Here is a 24,013-nt window from a genome sequence, read left to right on the forward strand (position 1 = left end):
GAAGGAAGGAAGGAAGGAAGGAAGGAAGGAAGGAAGGAAGGAAGGAAAAAAAAAGAAAGAAAGAAAGAAAGAGAGAGAGAGAGAGAGAAAGAAAGAAAGAAAGGAAGGAAGGAAGGAAGGAAGGAAGGAAGGAAGAAAGAAAACAGGGTAGGTGAAAAAGGTGGGGAAAGGGAATAGACGGCTTCTATTGTTTGAGGGCAAAGCCAGGATCATCTGAGTCCTTGGAGTCTGGAAATAAAAGAATCCCTGACTTCCCCCAGATGCAGTCTCTGTGCTCACATAAACTAGGTCAGGCACTCCGCTAGTGGAAGGCCCTGCTGCCTTCCAACAGCCCAGCCACTGATCACACTTGAGCCCCTTTGCAGAGTCTCTCAGCAGTAGTGTGATTAGCAAATTTAAACCTTCCTCACAAATCACTTAGGGATTCTGCTGTGCACATTACCATCTAATGTTCGTGAAGCCCAACTCCAAATTTAGAGTCCATTTTATTATTAGAATGTTACAAACTGTCCATGCAATGATGCACTGCCGAAATACAGACACCAAAGTTATTTAGACTTGCATATGTTACTGCCACAATGAGGGCCAAGTGCCCTGGGGGGAAATTTCTGCCATCTCGATTTAAGAAATCTATTTGCTGTTTTTACTGTCTCAGCAGTATATGTAAATAAAGGGTTGTTACGGTGCCATAATTCCCGAATGATGGGCAGTAACTATACTTCAGTGGTTCTATAAACCAGCCCATTATGACAAGTCATGGCCAGTTTTTCACCAGGCAAAATAATTCTGCTAGTGTGAGCCATCCACGATATATAAAAGGAGCATATAATTAAATTGAGTTGAAATAGAACACCACTCCATGTCAAATGCTGGGTACATAGCCACAAATTGTAACATACTTTTAACGATGGCAGGACATTGTTTTTGCTGGCAAAGCTATGGGCTTCCATGATGGGTTATCTTTAAAATAATAATAACAATAATAATCACCGTATTAAGGAAAAAGACAGGGAATCTTGCTCCTCAGCGTGCATTTTAATGTTTTTTAATTGCCTGAAATCCGTGAGCAAAGTATTCAGTGCAGGTATGTTCATTAGGTGAGTGTGACTCATGTCAGCACAGCAATTTTCCTCTACTTTTTTTTTTTAAATCTCATTTGGTTTAACCAAATTTCAGCACTGAGGACCCACCTGCTGTATACTTTTCACATGGCCTCAGGAACTTGCTTTCCTCTCCCCAGAGGCCCAACCTGGCCTACAGGTTGCATTCTCTCTCATATTCTTCTTTGTCCCCTGCTCCCCACTTCCCCTTCTGATTGGGTTTGGGACTGGGATTCCTCAACAGATGCTCTTTCTTCCAAGGCGATAGAGCCTTCCATCAGTTCAAATGTCTCCTTTGTGCCTGGAGGCTCATGTTTTCCTAAAACAAAGTATCTCTCCTCATCTCCACCTATACAACTCTTTTTTCTCAAGCCTACTGTTTCTCTTGAGTTGAGGAGGCCCAGTGGTTCTTAGCGACCCCCAGGGCATGATCCCCATGGGGCAATCTGAGGGTCTCATGCACAGCAGTACTGAACGTAGGGCAAGTGGACTCCTCACCACCTGCCAGGAAATCCAAGAACTGGGTTTCTATTACTTCCCTAGGGAATCAAAGGCACAGAATTCCTCCTCCGATGTATGAGAAGGTATCTACCTACTCCAGGGTATCAGGATTGAGACATGGGCTTCTAAAAAAGAGGAGAGGGAATCCATTTTCTTGCCACCATTATCTGTTAATATAAGAGGAATTTTTGCCAGGCCCCTGTATCCTCTCTGTGAATGCCCGAAATTGGGGGATAAAAGCAAGGAAAGAAACAACCAATAATTTGGCCTTTAACTCCTATCTGTGAAACTCTGCAGCTAATTATAAGAGTATTTAAAAGAAAGGAAAAATCATTCTAGTTGTGAGTGATGGTTTAAAAAGAACAATAAGACTCAGTCATTAATGAAAGAATATTCATGCCTTGAAGAATGCCCTCTGGCTGCAGGGCTATCTAATCACAGAGAGAGAGTCCTGCTTCCCCAGATCAAAGGCTGGGAGGCAGGCAGTATTCAAAGAGGGGAATAGGGCTAGAGAAAGTGGAGTGAGGTGCTTCCGGTGTGACTCCATGCAACGGAGAATGCTGGTGACAGAAGTTAATTGACTGAACATCTTGCTGCCATTTGAATCCTGTGCTGTGTGTTGCTTTAAAATTCCAGACACTTTACTTGAGTATAATCACCCCCTTGACCACGGAAGAATGCTGGAGTTTTGGTCATCGGCTCTCCTGGGAACAGGCTTCACTCTCAGACTGTGGCTGTCCTAACTCATTGTTCCAGAGCATTTGGAGTGTTTTAAGCAGACAACCCCCAGCAAGAGACATTCTATTTCAAAGAGGCAGGATTCTGCTCTAACCACCTCCAAACCCAATCAAACACTTGGCACAAAACGGCAAGCAAGCCGTGTCTGCTAGCTGGGAATGACATGGTCAGCCAGTTTGACCAGTGTTATAACTCTGGCTGTCCCAAGAATGAGCCACGGAAACCCCACGGAGTTCAAGCCCAGAATGCTAACTTGTAATAAGAGTGTAAATACGACTCTGTAAATCAACCACAGAGGGAAGGCTCTCTCTTGTTAAAGCCTTGAAATTATATATATTTCATAAACATGAGCTGGAAATAGCAGCCACCATGGAGAAGAAACAGCTTTGTCCCATTCTGACCCCTGCATTTCCAGGCCCCTTGGGGCAGGGAGCAGCCCGCTGAGCACCCACAATCTGGATAAGGAGTCCTCAGTCCTCCCTGCCTTATCCTGCTCAGATCAAGCCCATTACTGGAAAAACCTAGTTAAAGCTAAGCTATAATTTGGCAAAGCAATGCAGCAAGCCAACAGTCACCAGGCCAGAAATAGCCATTCTGTCAGCTCTGCATGAGACTAGAAGCCTAACTCTTAAAGTGAAAACTTGGTAAGTTTGTAAATGGGTAAGCGTTACCATTTATTAGATTCTTACCTTGTGCTTGGTACTGAGGTAAGTGCTTACCTTGTAGGTGCTTAAGCACTGTGACAATTCTCACAATACGCTGGGGTCAGTCCAAGTCTTCCCTTCCCTCACCCCATTTTACAGATTAAAAACACAGGCCAGAGAGGTTAAGTAACTAGCCCAGTGTCACACAGCTAGTACAGTGGGGAAGCCAGGATTTGATCCAGGTTTGTGGAACGCCCCCTCCGGCCTGTGCTCTTGAAACCCTTGTTACGTAAAGTGTGTTCCAGGAGTCAACCTATCGGCATTGCTGCAAATGTTAGGAATGTAGCATCTTAGATCCCACCCCAAAGCCACTGAATCCAAGTCTGTATTTTAACAATATCTCTAGGTGATATACTGGTATCTTTCTCTGTCTCTGAACTGCCCTGAAACCTAAGGAAACTAGTTCTTTTTTTGTTTTCATATATATATATGTATCTCTGTATATATATAGTGGTTCTCGATCTCTGAGAGGCATCTGCATCACCTGAGGACCTTATTAAAATGAAACCTTGTTACAGAAGAGTCTCTCAATTGTTAAAGGGAAAAGGAGAATCTCTCTACTTGCCTCCATCATTCACTGCCCATGTCAAAGGAACCTTCTGCTAGATCACTGAGTCATAGTCACAAATTGCTCAACTTACTACCAAGAAAAATTTCTCAGTGAAAGTTTGGGGCGGGGGGGGGGAACCACCCAAACCTACAAATTGGAATCTCAGAATCTGCAAGGGGGCACTTCAGACATCTCTGTTTTTAACAAGCCTCCAAGATAGTTCTATGCACATCTGAGTTTGCGAACCACTGGAGTTTGGGAATGCCAATAAACTCTGTTTCCCAGAATGTGAGTCAGTGATGTCCAGGAAAGGTAAGCAGACATGGGATGTTCAGGAAGTGAACGTCAGGTGCGCGGCCTGCTTTTGTTGTCACTGTTTTAGTGTAAAGCTTGAACTTTGTTCCCCAGACAGCCAGGAGTTTGAGGTCCCCCTGAGCTCCCCTCCGAAGAGAAAAGTGATAGTGTCTACCTACTCCCTCTAAGTAAGTTGTGTGCAACAACAAGGTCTTGGATGTTGCCAATAGTTGGGCAGAGAAGTGTTTTCAGCAACAAAGCTGCCCAGGATACTTTGGGTGATGTTTTACTGAGTCTTTTGCATCCCTAACTGGTAAAGGTTTAGATAAAATCAGGCCTTCAAACTTTAAGTAAATTCTGGGGTCCCATTGCTTTCTCTGTGACCAGCTGATTCCACTCTGTGGCCTCCCTCCCCTCACAGCTGGCTTATGGGACTTGAACAGGGTTCCTGTATGAGCTCAGCCCACTGGCCCACTGAGCAAAGTGGGACAGAGAAGGGAGGAGCCAGACATCCAGTGGATATACTGAGGACATCATTTTTAAAAAATATTTTATTTTATTATTTTTTTTAAAGATTTTATTTATTTATTTGAGAGAGAGAATGAGAGAGAGAGAGAGCATGAGAGGGGGGAGGGTCAGAGGGAGAAGCAGACTCCCTGCCGAGCAGGGAGCCCAATGCGGGACTCGATCCTGTGACTCCAGGATCATGACCTGAGCCGAAGGCAGTTGCTTAACCAACTGAGCCACCCAGGCGCCCAAAAATATTTTATTTTTAAGTAATTTCTTCACCCAACGTGGACCTCCAACTCATAGCTTTGAGATCAAGGCTCACGTGCTCTACTGACTGAGCCAGCCAGGCACCCTTACTGTGGACATAATTTCCCTGAGCTTTGCAGCTTATGGGGAAACTTTTTTTTTCTGGGTGACTTTCTTCTAAATACTGAGGTCCCTTGTTTTTGGTATTTTGGAAAAAGCCTCATGGTAACAGCATTAATCATATAGATACTGCTAAAAAACAAAACAAAACAAAAAAAACCCTCAAAACTCTAAAGCAGTCAGGTTACTTGCAAACACAAAGGAACATGCTAGAAGGTGAGAATTTACTGTTGTTAATACATTCCATATTTCCAGATCCTCAAAGAAAATGCTAGAGGCTCAGCCCAATATACAATGTATGAAAGCTGTCCTAGGGAAAGTTACAGGTCTCACCTTCAAAGGTCATTCTGCACCCTGCTTGGTGAAAGATGGGAAGTAAGGACAGAAGCCATGCTCTACAGCCGAGCTTCCCCTACTTCTGATCAGCATCTCATGCGATAATGGGCCCACCAGCTTTCTCATACTTATTGAGATTCACACAGACTAGACGTTTCAGGATTCAGCCTAAAAGTCAGAGTAAGAAACTCCCATGGCTTTCAGTCGTTTGGTTGATGGGCAACATAGAAAGGAAGCTGATTTCAGAATCCATAATAATTACAATAATTACAACAATAAAGCACCTAATGTTTGTGTGCTACATTGTGGCTGATGAATCCAAAAGCCTTATTATCCTCTATGAAGTGGGTATTAGTGAGGTTCAATTACCAGATAAAAATAGGGAGGTTCCCGGAGGCCAGGCGGCTCGGCTGTGATCGTACCCGGCTGGTGGGTAACAGCCAGAACTTAAAAGGACCCAGGACCTCCCTAAACAACCTCACAGCTGCCTCCCCAGATCATGTGAGCTCTTGGAGTCTCTATATGAAATCCATAATCCAGCAAGCGTAGTGGTTGATGCTGACTTCAGATCCCAAATGCCAGTTCACATTTGTCATTACTTCCACCTTTGTGCACAAAGCAGATGTTGCCTTATCAAGGCAGCCAAACCTGATCAGAATCATGTCACCTACACTGGGGAGCAGGGCCGAGGGGTTGAGGCCATGACCTGGATGAATTAGTTTCGAAAACGACTAATAAGTCAAAAGAGTCAGATAGAAATGATCTTGATAATTTGCTTACCCAGCCCACATTCACTCTATAATTGCTTAAACCATTTCTATTTTTTTGCATTTAATAGGTTTTGCAGTGTTCTTTGAATGAGGAAAGGGGGGGGGCATTTTAAGTTGGTCCGGGTGCAGATTTCAAAGCCATCTGCATCTGCTATAACTAGAAGGATTGTAAACAAGAGCACAGCTTTGAGGCAAGGCTTAAAAATACACTTCTCGCTTTGACAGGATTCCAGGGGAGAGAAGCTATAACAGTATTATTTTTTGTAACATGTATCTCAATGCTAAGAATAGGATTGTCTTTTTTCAACCTGGGAACTACTTTAAGCGGTGTCTGTCACTTATTGACTATGTAACTTTAGGCAAACCATCTTATTTAAGCCTCAGTTCCCTCATTTCTAAAATAACTATAATAATAGTACTCGCAACATAGGGTCATTGTCAAGAAATAAATGAGATAATGCATAGAATGTTCTTCGCATTTTTCCTAGTGCATAATAAGCTGTTGTTCTTTTTAAAAATTTCTTAAAAGATTTATTTATTTTAAAGAGAGAGAGCACAAGCAGGAGGAGCAGGAGGAGAGGGAGAGAGAATGTGAAGCGGATTCCACGCTAAGCGCGGAACCCGACACAGGGCTCGATCTCATGACCCTGAGATCAGGTCCTGAGCTGAGACCAAGAGTCAATTGCTTAACCAACCGACTGTGCCACCCAGGCACCCCTAAGCTGTTGTTCTTGCTAGTAATTTCCTTATTTGACCTTCTCCCCTAACCCCGAAAAAAAAAAAAAACCTACTCTTTTTAATAACACTTGGGTATTATCCATGGCGTTTTATTTTTCTTTCACATTTACATAGTGTTAAAATATTATTTGTGGTCAGATAATGCCTGTATAGCTCTTGAAATTCTGTTTCCTTGATTAGTGGGTTTTTTAAAAAGATTTTATTTATTTATTTGAGAGAGCATGCGCACACAAGCGGAGGGGGGAGGGGCAGACGGAGAAGCCGACTCCCCGCTGAGCAGGAAGCCCGACATGGGACTCCATCCCAGGACTCCAGGATCATGACCTGAGCCAAAGGCAGATGCTTAACCAAATGAGCCACCCACGTGCCCCCCTTGATTTGTGTTTTAGACCAACATATGGTAATGCTTGGTAAGAGCAGAAACTTTATGATGCCAGTATCTTACTATTTAATGATTAGTTGGCTCCCAGAGGGGTGTCTGATGTTGTCCATCTTCCTTATTTCCATAACCCCCTGGAGCGTTGATTAAGTACAATCCCCTCCTCATTCCTAGCAAGTGATAAGTTCCCACTCACTGACGAGTTTCAATGCCAATACCGTCTTGTAGAAATCTTTGAGAATCTGAAAGCCTGGATTCAAGCTCAAACTCAATCACTTACCGGTTATATGTACTCGAACAAGCCACTGATGTCTCCAACCCCCATGGAATTGAGATGTTAATGGGGCTTTTCGTTTTTCCTCCATAGGGTTATTGTGGTCCTTCATAAAGTGATTCAGAGTGACTTTAAACCACTACAGCAGTAGATCCCTCATATCACTCTGGCAGACTGGCTGATACTCTCAAGTTATTAATAATAGGGCCCAGGCCAGGAGAATGAGATCATAAAGAAAACTTGGTGATAACAGGTTACTCTTGATCAACAAACCTCTTTCACAATAGATATCACTCTTCTTTCATTTAAAGAAAAATCTGACCACTTCAAAATAAGATCCAGTCGCTTTTCCCTCTCATCGTGTTAACATAAAAACTCCAAATTTAAAGTTCTACAAGCAATATTTTTTCCAAACATTCTCTACCTCCTTTGCCCCATGGGCTTGAGATCATGAGAACAGGTATTAGACAGCTTCCTTCTGTCTCTGGATAAGCAGAGAATCCAGAAAGAGAGTGTAATGAAGTACAGTTGTTAAAGGATATTGAATAGTTTCAGGACTCTGGAGCCAGATCCACACTAGCTTCATGACCTTGAATAAGTAATCAACTTCTCTGTACCCTAGTTTCCTTGTCTAGAAAATGGGAATAACAATAGTACCTCTGACATAGGCTTGTTTTCAGAATTAGATGAGTTAGTACATGTGAAGTGCTGCGAACTGCTTTTGGCACAGAGTAAATAATTAAAACATACAAGTGTCAGCTGCCATCACCATCATCTACATCATCATCTTCCGATGATGTAGAGCAGAGCTCCTCGGTCGGGCTTGGTTTGCTCTAGCCTAGATCCAACGTGCCCCCCAAGGAGCTCCGAGCTCCCTCCTGCCACGCCCATGCCTGCTATCACGGTGGTTTTGTGGCTATCTCTGCATTTGTAGGCGGTGTGTTTTTGTCTTAGTCCCTCTTCCAGGGTGTACTGCGAACCAGCTCTCTAAAAATCAAAGCCCCAGGGGCGCCTCAGTTCAGCGGCTGCCTTCAGCTCAGGTCATGATCCCAGGCTCCTGGGATCAAGCCCCACGTCGGGCTCCTTCCTCAGCGGGGAGCCTGCTTCTCCCTCTCCCTCTCCCTCTCCCTCTGCCTGCCACTCCACCTGCTTGCGCTCTCCCTCTCTCTGTCTCTATCAAATAAATAAATAAAATCTTAAAAAAATAAAAATAAAAATAAAAGCCCCAATTTGTAGTGTTTGTTGATTCCTGTGATGTAAATACTCCCACCGTGGCTCGTGTCAGGCTACCGGTGGTTTTAAAACTGGCCTGCCAAATTCCGTTCTCACTGCCCTGTGAGCTGGCTCCAGCCCACCACTGCCTTATGGCTTAGGCACTAAGTCAGTGACAAGGTGAATCAGTCAGGCAGGCGGCCGCATCAACACTAGGGAGCCCACAAAAGATAATGAAAATGACAAAACGCAGAAGGAAATGTGTGAGAGTAAAATACTGCACTAGAGGTATTGCCTCATTTTAAATTCTGATTTTCCAAGGCACCAAGACATCAAATCAAAGAAATCAAACCCATGACCTTAGTTAGAATCCAGTTTCCATGAGAGTAATTCAAATGTCCCTTATTTCCAGACAGGCCTTCCTTGTGCTTCCCTTCCCCCCAATGTCTTCTGCTATGGCATTATTTGGGAAATTGTCAGAAGCTTGCCAAATAGGAGCTGGAGAGTGAGATTTTTACCTGCCCTGACCCACCTTGCCTTAGATTCCCCCTTCCTGGCTTCCCTCCCACCTCATCATTGATGTGCCTTCAAGTCCCCTCCTGTGATTGTATCACCCCTCCCTTTAGTCAAGAAGGGAATCTAATTCATCCTCACAAGTTACTCTACCTCTAACTGACATGGTTTTCCGGCCAACGACTAGCCAGGTGACACAAAGATGCATTTTTCCCAGTTCTAACTGCTTTCATCAATCCCATTCGAATCCATTAAGGCGAGCAGCTTCCCAAACTGGAAAAAAACAACTCCAAGTCAGCGGAATTTAAAGCAAGCATACCTCAGACTCCTGCATCCTGTCCACAGACATCAGGCTGGCCGCCTTTGGACACAGTTTGCATCAACAACAGTCTTTCCTTAAGAGTTAGTTTCCCTGGTGTTTCAATGTTATTGCATTCGAGAGCACCGTGTCTTTCTCGGAGCCTCAATCTCTGGCCTTTTGTGTTTCCTGGTGCTGGGGAGGTTGGCACCCCACCTCCTTTTGTGAATGTAAAGAGTTCTCTCTTGCCTCCTGCACCTGCCTCCCAAAGGTGAGTCTTTCTTTCTCTGAACCTATGAACAACCTAGATAGTCATAATGTCCCCTTAGACGTCAGAGATCTCTGTAGTGTGGATTGAGTACACATAAATGAGCACATATGCTATTTCAATCTAGAGATTTTTAACTATGTTATGCCTGTAGAAATCAGTCTATAGGAGCACCTGGGTGGCTCAATAGGAAGAGCATGTGAGTCTTGATCTCCAAGGTCATGAGTTCAAGCCCCATGTGAGCTGTAGAGATTACTAAATTAATAAATAAATAAACTTTAAAAAGTCAATCTATAAAATCCCAACATCAGTCACTGGGGAGCAGAGATTAGCCCAAGAACCCTTCGACTAAGAGTGAGAGTGGTCATTTACAGCATTTACAAAAGATCTTAGAAATGAGGACAGTCTCATTGGTCACTTCCAGGTAATGGTGGCAGCTCGCTGTCACAATCCCACTACTGCATGAGTAAAGGCATTTTCATAAGCCATAAGCCCCGAGGAGTGAGGGGACTTGAGAGGGAGACAACACCAACCAAGGTTGGAGGTGGGAGGCCAACGGACTGGTGGTAAGGAAGAGAGAAGTGAAGCTTCGAAAGGCTGAAATGTTGACCAGGAGAAGGGAATCTGGGAACTGATCCCCAAAAGCCTCAGGAACTGGAGGCCTTAGTCACCTCTAAAAGGGGAAGCGATGGGGAGAAGGGCTTAAAATAAGAATTAGTCAAACATCTGTTTGAGAGGCAGTCAGAACCCTAGATTCCCCCCTTCTCTCTGCACGGCCAGGCAACCACGCCCCCCACGCCCTGGCAGAGCCTGCAGGTGATGGTGGATTGCAGGGGTGAGAGGACAGGGAGCGCCGGCATTGCCCTGCACTTGGTCAGCGCTGGGGTGGGTAGAAGTGAATCTCATGTCTTCATTGGATGCTGAGACCCATAACCATCGCTCCTCTACCAGAACCCAGTCTCTCGAATGTTAGAAAGCAGCTTTCACTGTCCCTCTGGGCAGGTGATAAGGGTCATTAGTGGGGAAATTTACCAACCCAGTGGAAGTGAAACAGTATCACAGTATCACAGTTGACAAACCCCGCCCATGTGCTCAGAGCTTCCCATCAGATTTCTAATTTCCTACCGCCCCACTTTGCAATCTGAGTTGATAAGGAAGGATTGCCAGACAAGGTAGGAAATCCTCTAATATGGAAGATAAAGAATGTATTAAGCTTCTTCAGAGAAACAGAACCAATAGTATGGATAGATAGATGATAAATAGATACACAGACAGATGGATAGGTTTTAAGGAGTTGACTCATATAATTGGGCTGGCAAGTCGGCTATTTATGGGGCAGGCCAGGAGGCTGGAAATTCAGGTAAGAATTGATTTTGTAGTCTTGAATTTGAAATTGCAGAGCAGGCCAGCAGGCTGGAAACTCAGGCAAAATTTCTATGTTGCTGCAGAATTCCTCCTTCTTAAGGCCAGCAAACGAATAAATAAGGTCCACCTATATCATGGAGGGTAATCTGCTTTGCTTCAAGTCAGCTGATTGTAAGCGTTAATCACATCCACAGATACCCTCACAGGATCATCTGGACTGGTGTTTGTCCAACAGTTGGACACCATAGCCTGAAAACTGACACATAAAATTCACCATCACAGAGACCAAAGCAAAGTAACAGAGCCAAAACTACCTGGAGAAAACTATGCAGGGAGAAAGCTTCATAAAAATATTAATATCCTCAGAGAGATAAGAGAAGATATTGTAACCACAAAACATGAGCAGGGTGCTATTTTTTAAACACACACAAACACGAAAACTTAGTGAATAAAAAAGAGCCCTTGGAAAATGACAACATAAATGAAAACCTCAATAAAAGTTTCAGAAGATGAGAATCTCAGAAAGTACAGAAAAAATACCCATGGAGATGTAATATAAGAAAAATAATTAGAGGAAAGTCCAGGAGATCTGAGACCAAATCATAAAACTTCCATAAAGACAGAACAGGGAAAACAAAGGAATGGAAATCATCAATGAAATAATTAAATTTCCTGAGAAAGTAAAAGGACAAGAATTTCCAGAGTGCCCAGTGCTGGCTGAAATAAGCCCACACTAAAGCATATCATGGTGAAATCTCAGAAAACTGGGGGCCAAAAGAAGATCCTCCACATTGTTGGAGAGGAAAAGAAACCAGGTCAAGTACAAACTTGAACTAAAAGGCCTTGGATTTCTCAAAGGCCACATGGAAGGTACTGCTCAGAATTCTGGACACAGCCTACCAAAGAGGGGGTAAGGGTGAAGTAAAGACACATCCAGCTATGCAGGGTCTCACAACATTGACCTGCAAACCCTTTCTCAGAAAGCTACTGTAGAATGGATCCTAAGGAAATAGAGAGTAAGCCAAGAAATTAGGAAGATAGGGGATACCAAAAACACTAGATCCAGCCCAGGAGAGCAGAGAGGGCAATCCCAGGGACAGTAGCCCCACAGCAGGACGAGAGTGCACTACTCAGGGTAGATCCAGTCAGAAAGCCTTAGAGGCAAGATTTCTCTCGGGTATGAAAATATAGAACACCAGGCAAAACAGCAACACCCAGAGAGACCTAGTCCATGAAGAGTTCGGTGCTTAATCAATAATATGTACAGGTGACCCTTGAAGAATGTGGGGGTTAGGGATGCCGACCCCCTGCACAGTCGAAAATCTGTGTATACCTTTTGACTCCCCCAAACTTAACAGCCGAATATAGCCCACTATTGACCAGAGGCGTTACTGATAACATAAATAGTCGATTAACACATGTTCTCTATGTTCTATGTATTATATACTATATTCTTACAATAAAGCTAGAGAAAAGAAACTGTTATTAAGAAAATCATAGGGAAGAGAAAATACATTTACAGTATCAAACTGTAATAGGAATTCCTTTAATAGGAAAAGGAATTTAAAATTTTTTTAAAGTAGGGCAAAAGAAAACCCTTACTCCTTATTCATCCCTTCCATCTCTGAGAGGTAAATAATGCCATTGTCCTCTTACCTACTCCGATACTTAACCCTACCTACTCTGATACTTAATATTCTTTGCAGTAAGGATGCTACTACCTGGTTCCTCACAATGGGTTCATGAGTAGAGAAAGTTGACAAAGATGTGAAAATCAGGATCCAAATACAGGAGCTGGGTGAAGGCTGGGATTCTTCCATTTCCCTGTGCATCTGTCAAACTGAGGCTCATTTGAGTTGATATATATCCGCATTTTACCTGTCCTCCCCTCTCTTCCTCTCCAGGCGGGAATTGAGGTTCTCAGCTAAGGAGAGAAAGGGCATGGGGGTGAGAGGGGATTCAGAAAAGAAACTAACGTGGTACCTATGGTAAACTGCTCCTGCCTGGGACCATCCCGCCTTTTAGGTAGGAATGTGCTGGGGAAAGCATCTTCTCCCCATCTTGGCCTCTGCTCTTGGAGTCTGTTCCTTGGGTGTCTCTTACCAGTCTCACTTGCATTTAGGCAGGTGGTTAATTAGGTGCATTTTGGTGGACTAGCGGGGGATCCAAACCATTACTCGGCATCTTTGTGGCAAATGTGTCCCAAGTTCAAAATAACCAATTTGATAATCATCTTTGGAATCTGGGCCCTGCCAAAGACTTGGTTTAGGAGGAATCAGGAGGGCACGTGATGGCCAAGTCCCTGAACTCCGAGCATTGCCAATGGCACTGTGGCTCATGAGGACCTCTGTCTCCCTAGGCTATCAGTGTACCTGTCTCTCACAGTTCACTGGGAGAAACTGTGAGTCGGAGATCACAGCTTGCTTCCCAAACCCCTGCCAGAACGGAGGCTCCTGCAACCCGATAGGGAACACTTTCATCTGCAATTGCAAAGCTGGGCTCACTGGAGTCACGTAAGTGAGATTGTGCAACCAGGTCTTTCTCTCCTCTGCTTCTTGTTGCTAAGAAAGCAAAACAGTAAACAATTAATGGGGATAAAAGACTTACCACTAGTGGAACAGGAAAAGGATTAATATCTTTACAAAAAGAAGGCTTACAAATGACTTAGATGTTAACGGGGATCATCTCTGGGTAATGGGGTTATTGGTTATTTATACTTTTTTACTTTATTCTTTATATTTGCAAATTTTTACATAATTACTATGTGTTCTGTGGTTAGGAAAACAGTTCTTTTAAAGAAAATCATCTATGACCCCTAATATTTTCAGTATAATTTTGAGGCAGACATACTACCCGTTTCCCCAGAACTCATTAACTGGACTCTACCGCCTAACGTTTTATGATCATTCTGAGAAACTAAAACCTACCTTTCCTTTGCAAACCCTTTTTCCCCCAAGAAATGAGGGAAATTAAAGTGTCAGCCAAATGTTTTAAGCTTTTAGTAAAATGCCACTTCCAACCATCCTTGATCATTTGAAAAGTATATATATGTAATCTCAAGCAAGTGATATTCTAATTACAGATCAGTCTTATGTATTCATTAAAGCAAATCTCCCGAGGACTTTACCAGGAAATACTTAGCGGACTTTGAATCGTTGGATGTAATTTAAAGTAATAAAGCTGCATTTTTTTAAAAATACTCTGTGATTCTAATTTCCGAATGACCTGGCCTCAATCTGTTCAAATTAGGGACGTTTGACTACATTTTAAAAGGTGCATTACCAAAGATATAAGTGATCGCGCCTTTTAAATGAACACATCAGAGCAATTGCTGAAGTAGAGAAAAGTGAAGGAGAAAGAAGGTCTATGTTCTCACGTAATGCTAAACTAAGAAAGAATAAGACTTAAATGTTTGCCTTATAATTATATTCAACGTGAGTCATGGATTGCTTTAAAGAGAATAAAATTGATTTAATTATTTTTCATTGGAATGCTTTAATCATTCTTTCCTGATAGTCTGCATTAATATTAACCTTTATGGTAAGCACAGAATCTGTAAAATATATATATCTTTAGCCCTCCACCTATCTGCTTACACACACACACACACACACACACACACACACTTCCCAGAGAGACCAAAAATTACAGGAACTGTTGAAGGAAAATGTCAGAACCAAAGAGTTCCTCCTCTCGGGAAAGCCTATATAAGGTATATAGGTTCACTGCTTTTTCTCTGCAATTCTCTAATCCCAGAAGCTCAGAGAACTAAAGGGGTTAAGGATAACTTAGTGGCAAACTAATTCGGTGGCAAAACCAGCCAAAACTGCTCTGAGACTATTTCTAGTCTTTATTTATCTGATTTAGTGTGAATATCCATGTGTTTTATTATAGAAGCACTGGTATAGTTTGACTCTGGGGTCCTGTGGCAGCTCCAGCTTGAGCGGTAGGGCGGGTATGTTCCAGACAAGGAAAAACGTGTACTGTATGATGTTTCTAAAATTGCAAAAATTTAAACCCTGAAATGCCTCTGGCCCCAAGGATTTGGAGACCAGTTCCTCTCCAACAGCATCTGCTCTTTCTCTCCCTGCTCCTTCTCTTCCCTCCCGCCAGTCTTTGCCTTACTCCCATCTGGAGGGGGTCAGACTATCTGGGAGTGATCCTGTTGGTTGCGAGAAGTACCTTAACTCACCGTGACAATTCGGGCCACCTGCCGAGGTGCCCACCTACCTCCTCCCACCCCCAACACACACACACGCACTCACGCACGCCGTCACTCTATCTTTGTCATGCTTCACATGCCCTTGGGGCGCTGTGTCTCCTCGTCAAGAAGGCCACCATGAATGGCGCTTCGGGGCCTGCTGTCTGAGAGGGGCTTTGTGTTTTGTCATGAAGGTGCGAGGAGGACGTCAACGAGTGCGAGCGGGAGGAGTGTGAGAACGGGGGCTCCTGCGTCAACGTGTTCGGCTCCTTCGTGTGCAACTGCACTCCGGGCTACGTGGGCCAGTACTGTGGGCTGCGCCCCGTGGTCGTGCCCAACATCCAGGCCGGCCACTCGTACGTGGGCAAGGAGGAGCTCATCGGCATCGCGGTGGTCCTCTTCGTCATCTTCATCCTGGTCATCCTCTTCATCGTCTTCCGCAAGAAGGTCTTCCGCAAGAAATACTCACGCAACAACATCACGCTGGTGCAGGACCCCGCCACCGCCACCCTGCTCAACAAGAGCAACGGCATCCCGTTCCGGAACCTGCGCGGCGGCGGGGACGGCCGCAACGTCTACCAGGAGGTGGGGCCCCCGCAGGTGCCCGTGCGCCCCATGGCCTATACGCCGTGCTTCCAGAGTGACTCCAGGAGCAACCTGGATAAGATCGTGGATGGGCTGGGGGGCGAGCACCAGGAGATGACCACGTTCCACCCCGAGTCCCCGCGCATCCTGACGGCCAGGCGCGGTGTGGTCGTGTGCAGCGTGGCTCCCAACCTGCCCGCCGTGTCGCCCTGCCGCTCGGACTGCGATTCCATCCGGAAAAATGGCTGGGACGCAGGAACCGACAGTGAGTAGGAGGCCACAGTGTGTCTGCTTGTGCCTTTACTGTTGCTGGGGAGCTGTGGTGGGCCTGGCACTGGGGAAGGAAATCGGGGAGAGGAGAGAGAAACCGCCTGGGCGGGGCACTCCTTGTGAAGTGTTCTGGCATTGAATGTCCAGAAAAATTGCTCTGGTTCTTATCCCCATTTACAGATGGGGAAAATGAGGCTCAGAGAGCATGCATCAGGTGTCCAAGGTCACAGAGCTAGGAAGAGGCAGCAGAGCAGGTGGGCCAATCCAGAGCTGCCAGCTCTAAAAACACATGCTCTATTCACAACAGCTCACCACTGGTTGCAATAAAAGCAGTGTGGTGACAGAAGTGATATACAGAAAGCTTGTTCTGGAAAGTCAGAAGAAGAGAGTATTTCTAGACCTAAGATGAAGACTTGAGAAGTGCAGAGGGACATTTGAGTTGGACCATGGTGGATTAAAGGTCTGGGGAAAGGTGGAGGGACCCACACAATTGGAAGACAAGCAAGCCATTCTGTTTGGCTGGAATGCAGGGTCCATGAAACAAGAGGGTGAAACTTAAGGCAGGAAAAGTCCAGTCCAGATAGTGGTATTTCCCTCTCCTTCAGGCCTCATGGGGCAGCATTCTAGCCAAAGAGCCACAGGTGCAAAGGCCCTGTGGTGGGAAAGACCTTGACATGTTGAAGAACAGAAGGGAGGTCAAGGTAGTTGGAGATTGGTGAGCAACAAGGGAAAGTGAATGCATTTTAATGGCAACATGAGTGCAGGTTTTGAAGCAGGAGAGTAGCATGATCAAATTTACATTTTCAAAAGATGGCTCTGACTGATCCATGGAGAACAGACTAAAAAGGACCAAAGAGGAAAAAAAGCAGAGCCCAGTTAGCTAGCTTCCATGAACAACTAATTGAGCAATGGTGATTGCTTTCCCTGTCCTAATGTGGGTCAGGATGAAACTAAGGCAAGCTCTGTGGTAACCTGTGACTTTCCATCAGGCCAAATGGCTTTATATTTCAGCAACAGAGATGCCCTGGTAGCAGGAGTTTCCAAAGGCTGGAGCTTTAGTACTATGATACGTGTTGGGGTAGAAGATCTGGGGGAAGCTGCTTTCAAATGGAGCTGGAAAGCATATGAGCAGAGGAGGTGAAGGGCATCTTTGTGGAGAAAGGGGGAATTCCTGCTGTGTCTTCAAGCATAAGTACAATTTTGGTAGGAAACTGTTGGAGAGGGCCTTCCAGAAGCAGGAAGCAGCTTGATGAGGGTCGGGGGCACATGAGGGTTACCTGACAGGTTCTCTTGTTCAGGAGAAAGGGGAGGCTAGAGATGAAAGTTTGGACATCATCTGGATGCACAATGGTTGAATCTTGAGGGGCCGGGGGTGGGGGCGGGGATGAGCTCACTGAGGAGCAAGAATAAAGAGAGGATGGCCAGACTGGACCTCCAAAAGAACTGGGAGATGCATACATATGGGAGGTGGGCAGATGGGAGAGGCCAGGAATGGAAGCAAACAGTTGCCAACAAAAAGAGCAGGGACAGAGGACAGGGCAGCTATGCAGAAGCCAAGACTATTGCTAAGGTTAGCAGGTTTGAGTACTGTAAAACTGTCTGGAAGGATACAGGCTTAAAAAAAAAAAAAACAAAAACAACAACAGTACTGTGCTTGACACCTAGAAGATTTTTGGTCATCTAGAGAGTGTTTCAGTGAGTCGTCAAGACAGAATCCAGAATGCAAACATTAAGGACAAAGAGATTTGGGGAGACAACTGAAGCAGCAGATGAATGTTTGCTGTATGTTGGATCTTCTTAAATCCTCCCGGCAGCCCACGTGAGCACCAAGTGGAGGAGCAGATGGGTGAGGTAGCCCCTTAAGAACAAGTAGCTAGTAGAAGGAGGGGTGAGGACTAGAACCTGGCCCGTCAGGGTCCACAGCCTCTGCTCTTACCAACACTGCTCTTGGGGGTTTTAGCAGGATGGAGGGAGAGGGAACCCTGATGACAGAGGAGAGTCTCTGTTCTTCTCTGGGGCCGCCTCCACCATGCTCTGCCAAGTCTTTCTGTAGACACTCTTGTAAGTCATCGCCCTTGGATTTTCACCATAAATGCATTCCCTGTCCAATGACTTTACCAAAGCCTTGCCAATCCACCAGCTCTTAGAAAGGCTCTTTTTTTATTTAGCAATGATAAAAGAGAGGACCTAATAAATAAGTGGAGAAAGGAGTTTTATGCCCGGCTTTCACCGGGGTGGATCATTTGTTGTTTCCTTCCTAGTGTTCAGGGCTCAGCCCGGCCCTCACCTGGTGCTTTTCTGAGACACATCTTCATATTTGGGGCAGCGTGGCCATTGGGAGGTGAACTCCTCTCAGGCGTCTCTCTCTACCTAGATCAGTTGTTTATCCAGCTCATGGTCCCGCTGTGGCTTCGGCATCTGACAGCAGATGTAGAGCCACAGTGCCCAGTACTGACCTCACCCTTTGTGGAGGAAACAGTGATTTCCACCGTCACAAAGAGGAACACCTGTCCCCTTAATCACAAGTCCCCGTCTCTTCTCCCCATCATGTTATGCGATGATTTGAAGCTTTTCCCGGTGATCCTTTTCCTCCACTTGCTTCATAATGTGACAGCTTAATTTCCAGAATCTACCTCAGGCCAAAACTCACATTTACCCCCAAAGTATTGTTGTGTTTTTATTGAGTAGATTTCCTTCTTTGTTAAGCAAGGCAGAGTTAGCTGGCGAGACAATCTCTAGGCGACTCATTCATTTTTTTACTTGACAACTTCGAGATACGGCTTGTTTTTATTGCTTCCTTTAGTCCATCAAATAAGAAAATAGCCCTGGAGAGTGTGCGTGTGTGTGTGTGTGTGTGTGTGTTGTTCAGGCTGTCTTTGCATAGTCAAAAGGAGGAAGTGGGGAGACAAGAGCATGGCCACACCACGACTGCCCTCCTACCACACAGAGCTCTGAACACTGTCATTCCCAAAAATGGTGGGACGCTGCCCTCTAGAAGGCAAGGCGGAGAACTCCACTCGCTCCCCAGAGATGGAAGTTGGGATGAATGTAATGGCATTCTTGCCTATAAAATATTTATACCCCTATTTTATAAGTAATCTCATTTAACCTGATATTGACACCACGTCGGTTCATGTAAATGATTTAAATTAACTCTGAATGGCAAAGAGTAACCCAGCCACTTCATCCTGCCTTCACTCTTCACTTCGTCACCTCACTTTGAGGAGGGAACAGCTCCTTTCGGCTGTCAGCTATCTGGAAGCTCATTTACCACGGGTTAAGGGTTTCAAATCCATAATGTAAATCACTTGATTGACAGACCTTTGCCCCCAGTGGTACAATCAATTTTCTATTGTGGAGCTAAATTATTTTCTCGAAGCAAATGAAAGCACTCTGAGAAGTGAACTCTGGGGGTGGGAGGGCTAGGCATATGCACAAGGTAACCGGTGTCGTTTCTGCTTTCTCTCTGGCTGTCCGCAAAGACAAAGGGATTGATGATCCCGGAGAAGTGACCTGCTTTGCAGGCAGTAATAAAGGCAGCAACTCTGAGGTTCAGTCCCTGAGCTCCTTCCAGTCGGATTCTGGCGATGACAATGGTAAGCACTCGGTAGCTGCGTTCCCCTGTGTGGGTTTTGCCTCCTGTGCTGGAAGTCCGTGGGTAGGGAGGAGGGTGATGTGACCAGTTCTGTTTCTGGGCCTGACCGTGGACGTTGGAGCATGTTCACTGGCTTTTTGGCCGGCCCCGCTGTTGGCTGTCATCACTGCGGAAGCACTTGCTGAGCTGCCGCTGTGGGCAGTCCAGGGGTCCGTGTCAGAGGTGCGCCAAGTTCCCTGACCTCCAGTAATGCATCCTCTTCTCCTACGGGAACCACCTCATCCCAAATGATACTCTAGAAAACTGTGGTTTCTTTCTTTCTTTTATTTTACGACTGGTGATCTTTTCACTCTTCGCTGTATATCCAACCTCCCCATCGTCAGAAATTCATTTAGGGGTAAGACCTCCTTGCCATAGAACCTCCTTCCCCTAGAAGTGGCATCGTCATTCAGCTGAAGTCTCCTTATAAGCATCTGGGGTCATGGGCCTTTGGAGAATCTATGAATACTGTGACTATGGATCCATCCCTTAGAAAAATGCCATATACCCAAAATGTGGCATGCGATTCCATATGGTTCCTGGACTTCATTGACACTCCAAAGCTGCTACCACCAACTTTTGTGAACTTATCTTTATGGAGAGGGTACTAAATGCTGGACTGGGTTTTCTGAGCTGAGTAACCAGCTCTGGAGGATGGATTGGTCTCCCCAGGGCAGGAGGTGGAGCAGAAATGGTCACAAAACAGTGAGAGTTTATTACATAGCAGTGAATCAAGAATCATTTCCAATAGTCATCCACAGAGACAGTTAGCATTCCCTTAGTCAATACTTTATTTCATTTCCCCATATGTAAGTCATTGGCAAAAATCGAATATGTATCAATTAATGTAATCATACAACCCATAAATACATGCCGAGTTTCTCCTACATGCTGAACCCTGTGCTGAGTATTTTGTACCCAGAAGTACAAAATGAAAATGATACAGTCTTTGCCCCCCAGGTAAATAGAGGAACAGGTGAGCTCCAAGGCCATAGAAGCAATCACGGAAGTAAAATAGTCTACCTTCGGCACCCTCATCCCCAAATCTCTTCCACCCCAATACCCGGCATTCCAGAGAGGGGCAGAAGCCTACTTGTATCTGACTGCTGGGGTAACAAACCATATAACAGTGGCTTTCTTCTGACCATTCTCAGAAGGTCAGGGACATACCTCCGGATCTGTTTGCCGTGTTGCTTACTCCTTCCCTCATCCCCAGCCAGAAGAAAAGCTATTGCTGCTTGGCATTTTATATAGAAACACCCGAGAACACGTAGTTTCCACTCCAGGCAGAGGTCTGGCAATGCTACCTAGCTGACTCTTCTCACGGGCTCTGCCATGTGTGCCCTTAAGCTCACACATTTGGCCTTTCATGCTTAACCTTTCTGGGTCAGTCCTGACGAAAGTGCGTAGTGTTAGGAATTTTCAACAAATGAATTTTAAGCCTGATCACCTCTCCACAAGCTGCTGGAATCGGGTGCTAAATCAGCCCCATATAGAGCACAGAATTCTCCTTCCCAGATTTCAGAGGCCAGATGCTGACTTTTGTCTGTGCTTTACTGGTCGAAGCTGGGCCTTGGGTTTGTTCTAGGCTAAGTGGCATCATGGGAGTGTGAAGCCGTCAGCCCTGCAAGGTGATCCTCCATCTCTAACATTTGGTTTGGAGCAGCATGGCTGACCGACAAATAATTATCCATGGGAATAGTGAGGTCTTCCCCTGGGAGCCTTTGGGAGTTATTAATGAGAAATTAGCCTGAGGTTGATGAGCCACTGCCTTCCTAGATTGATTTCACTGGGCCATGAGGTGTGAATTTATGAGCCAGACTCCCTGCCGATCATGCCTGGTCCTGGGTTTGCTGCCCTGGCCCTTCTGTCCCAAGGATCCCCAAGACCCCCAGATAAAAGCGTTCACCGGAGTGCTGCCTAACGGGCAGACTGGGGAGGCTTCAGGTGTTTGCATGCTGCACCTTTGATGCCATTGTTGTGAAGAGAAGTTCTCTTATATCTGAACTACGTGACTAACCAGAAACTCTCCTTCCCTTCTCCTCTGTCTTCTTTTCCTGGCCACAAGCATCCATTGTGACTGTCATTCAGCTTGTCAACAATGTAGTTGACACTATAGAGAATGAAGGTATTTACTTTTTTCTTCCATAACATTTCTTTGTGTAAAGAGTTATCCTTTTGAAAATATGGCTTCTGTGTTACTTGATCTGGGGTTGCTTTCAATCAGCTAGCAACCTAGGGGACACCAGCTGTTTCTCTAGGGGTTGGAGTGAATTTTACAATTTAAAGGAAAAAAAAACCTACTTCATAAGTTGTTAAATAGATGGGGTACTCTTTTTTATAAAAGCCCTTCTAAGACAAGAGTTCCCAATCAGTTGGAATCCAGATTACTACTAAATTTGTTCTTATATTCAACATACTTAAGAAAGCATTCAAGGCTATACTCTTATGGGGATTGATTTTAATCAGGTAACTTTTATTAGTGTCTCAATACAATTAGGACCAGGTATAGATGGGATTTATCTTTTTATTTCCCAAAGAACAAGGAGGAGAAACAGGAGCAGGTGTTTTTAAGTTATCTAAAATATTCTGTTTTACCCTCTTCGCATGGCTTAGATTATCAGGTTTACCTCTCACTTTGTATTTAAACAGTGTCTATCATGGACCAAGGACAGAACTACAACCGAGGTGACTCTGCCATAACCCCAGGATAACATTTTTCTTCCACGTTTTGAATTGCTGAGTTCGTTCTTACCCTGTCCCTCTCCCTCCATCCTTTCTGGGTTTCTTTGATCTGCATTTTGCATGTTCCAGGTGTCTTGTGTGCTTGGCATTGGAAGCGAAAGTCCCCCCAGCATCCCTCCCCCAGCCTCCCCACCGCGTGTGTCGGTCATCCATTTGCAGCGCGTCCTCCTACCTTCCATGGACCACAGTACGGCCCATACCCCGCCCTCTCTCTGGGAGCATGTTGCCAGCCTGGCTCTGCATTTAGCATATAGAAAGGAAGAAGGACTGGCGGGGAGGGGCTGCTGGAACTAGGTTTACTCCGCATGCCCTGGCTAGCCATCCCCTGTGGCATGGCTGAGTGTGAGGCTCTGCAGCAACCGGGCACCCTCTCTCAGAGTCGCCATCGCCTCATTCTCCCGGGGACCAGAGCATGGCTGGCCCCTGAGGGAGCCCTGTAAGGAGCATGCACATGACCCCAGCATCTTAGGGTCTCTTGGATGTTAATTGCATGTCAGGTCGCCCCCCCCCCCCCCAATCCGCTCCTTTTCTAAGCCCTGCCCCAGCTCCAGTCTGGAGGAAATTGACTGTCACGGCTTTTCTCCCACAGCGTATCACTGGGACACCTCCGACTGGATGCCCGGGGCCCGGCTGTCGGACATAGAGGAAGTGCCCAACTATGAGAACCAAGAGGGAGGGTCTGCACACCAGGGCAGCACGCGGGAGCTGGAGAGCGATTACTACCTGGGCGGCTATGACATCGACAGCGAGTACCCACCCCCCCATGAAGAGGAGTTCCTGAACCAGGACCAGCTGCCCCCTCCCCTGCCAGAGGACTTCCCAGACCAGTACGAGGCCCTGCCGCCCTCCCAGCCTGTGTCGCTGGCCAGCACGCTGAGCCCCGACTGCAGGAGAAGGCCCCAGTTCCACCCCAGCCAGTACCTTCCTCCCCACCCATTCCCCAACGACACGGATTTGGCGGGCCCGCCTGCCGCCTGTGAATTTAGTACTTTTGCCGTGAGCATGAACCAGGGCGCAGAGACGGCAGGCCCCGCCGACAGCGTGTCTCTCTCCTTGCACAATTCCAGAGGCACCTCGTCCTCGGATGTGTCCGCCAGCTGCGGCTTTGACGATTCCGAAGCAGCCGTGAGTGACTACGAGAGCGTGGGAGAGCTCAGCCTCGCCAGCCTGCACATTCCCTTCATCGAGACTCAGCACCAGACCCAGGTATAGACGGCGCATCTGCCTGGGCCCTTGGCGCTGTCCGTGGCTGAACCACGGGAAGGAGGCTGGCAGGGTTCGTGCGTCTGCACGGCCAGTGGCCCGAAGGAAACATGGACTTGCCCCCTGGGAACTTCTTCACAAGTCCTGCTGTCACGGGCAAGCTCCTGTCACGCTGGGTGCAAAGGAAAGGCTCCGACTGTTTCTTAGCAGTGACGGGCCGATAGCCTTGCAGTAGGTATCTGCGTTCATGACCAAGACGGGGCACCGACTTTCTATAGGGAGAATAAACTCCACCTGCTAGGTTATACAGCCCATCCTGTATGGCTTTGTGCAGTATCGGGACCCGGGAAGGGTTACAGCGGCCAAGGCGGCAGTATTAATAACTGGCAACGAGCCAAGAGGCATTGTTGCATGTCATTTTGAGCCAAGGAGGGGGAGGGGATGAAAATAGTAGTTACG

General features: G+C 46.0%; 1 protein-coding gene across 2 annotated transcripts in view; it reads left to right on the forward strand.

Annotated features, from left to right (window-relative positions):
* The window catches only part of FAT3 (FAT atypical cadherin 3), a 508,513-nt gene extending 484,950 nt beyond the window's left edge, over positions 1 to 23,563 (forward strand). The window contains exons 22-27 of one of the 2 annotated variants that reach the window (XM_044919382.1): positions 13,276 to 13,429; positions 15,312 to 15,967; positions 19,455 to 19,568; positions 21,675 to 21,734; positions 22,259 to 22,294; positions 22,941 to 23,563. In XM_044919382.1, the coding sequence (XP_044775317.1) occupies positions 13,276 to 13,429; positions 15,312 to 15,967; positions 19,455 to 19,568; positions 21,675 to 21,734; positions 22,259 to 22,294; positions 22,941 to 23,563 (1,643 nt within the window). The remainder of the gene's footprint in view (positions 1 to 13,275; positions 13,430 to 15,311; positions 15,968 to 19,454; positions 19,569 to 21,674; positions 21,735 to 22,258; positions 22,295 to 22,940) is intronic. The other variant, XM_021679088.1, reaches the window with a different exon arrangement.
* Positions 23,564 to 24,013: the final 450 nt, after the last annotated feature.

Source organism: Neomonachus schauinslandi, chromosome 11, assembly GCF_002201575.2.
Source record: "Neomonachus schauinslandi chromosome 11, ASM220157v2, whole genome shotgun sequence".
NCBI classification, from domain to species: Eukaryota; Metazoa; Chordata; class Mammalia; order Carnivora; family Phocidae; genus Neomonachus; species Neomonachus schauinslandi.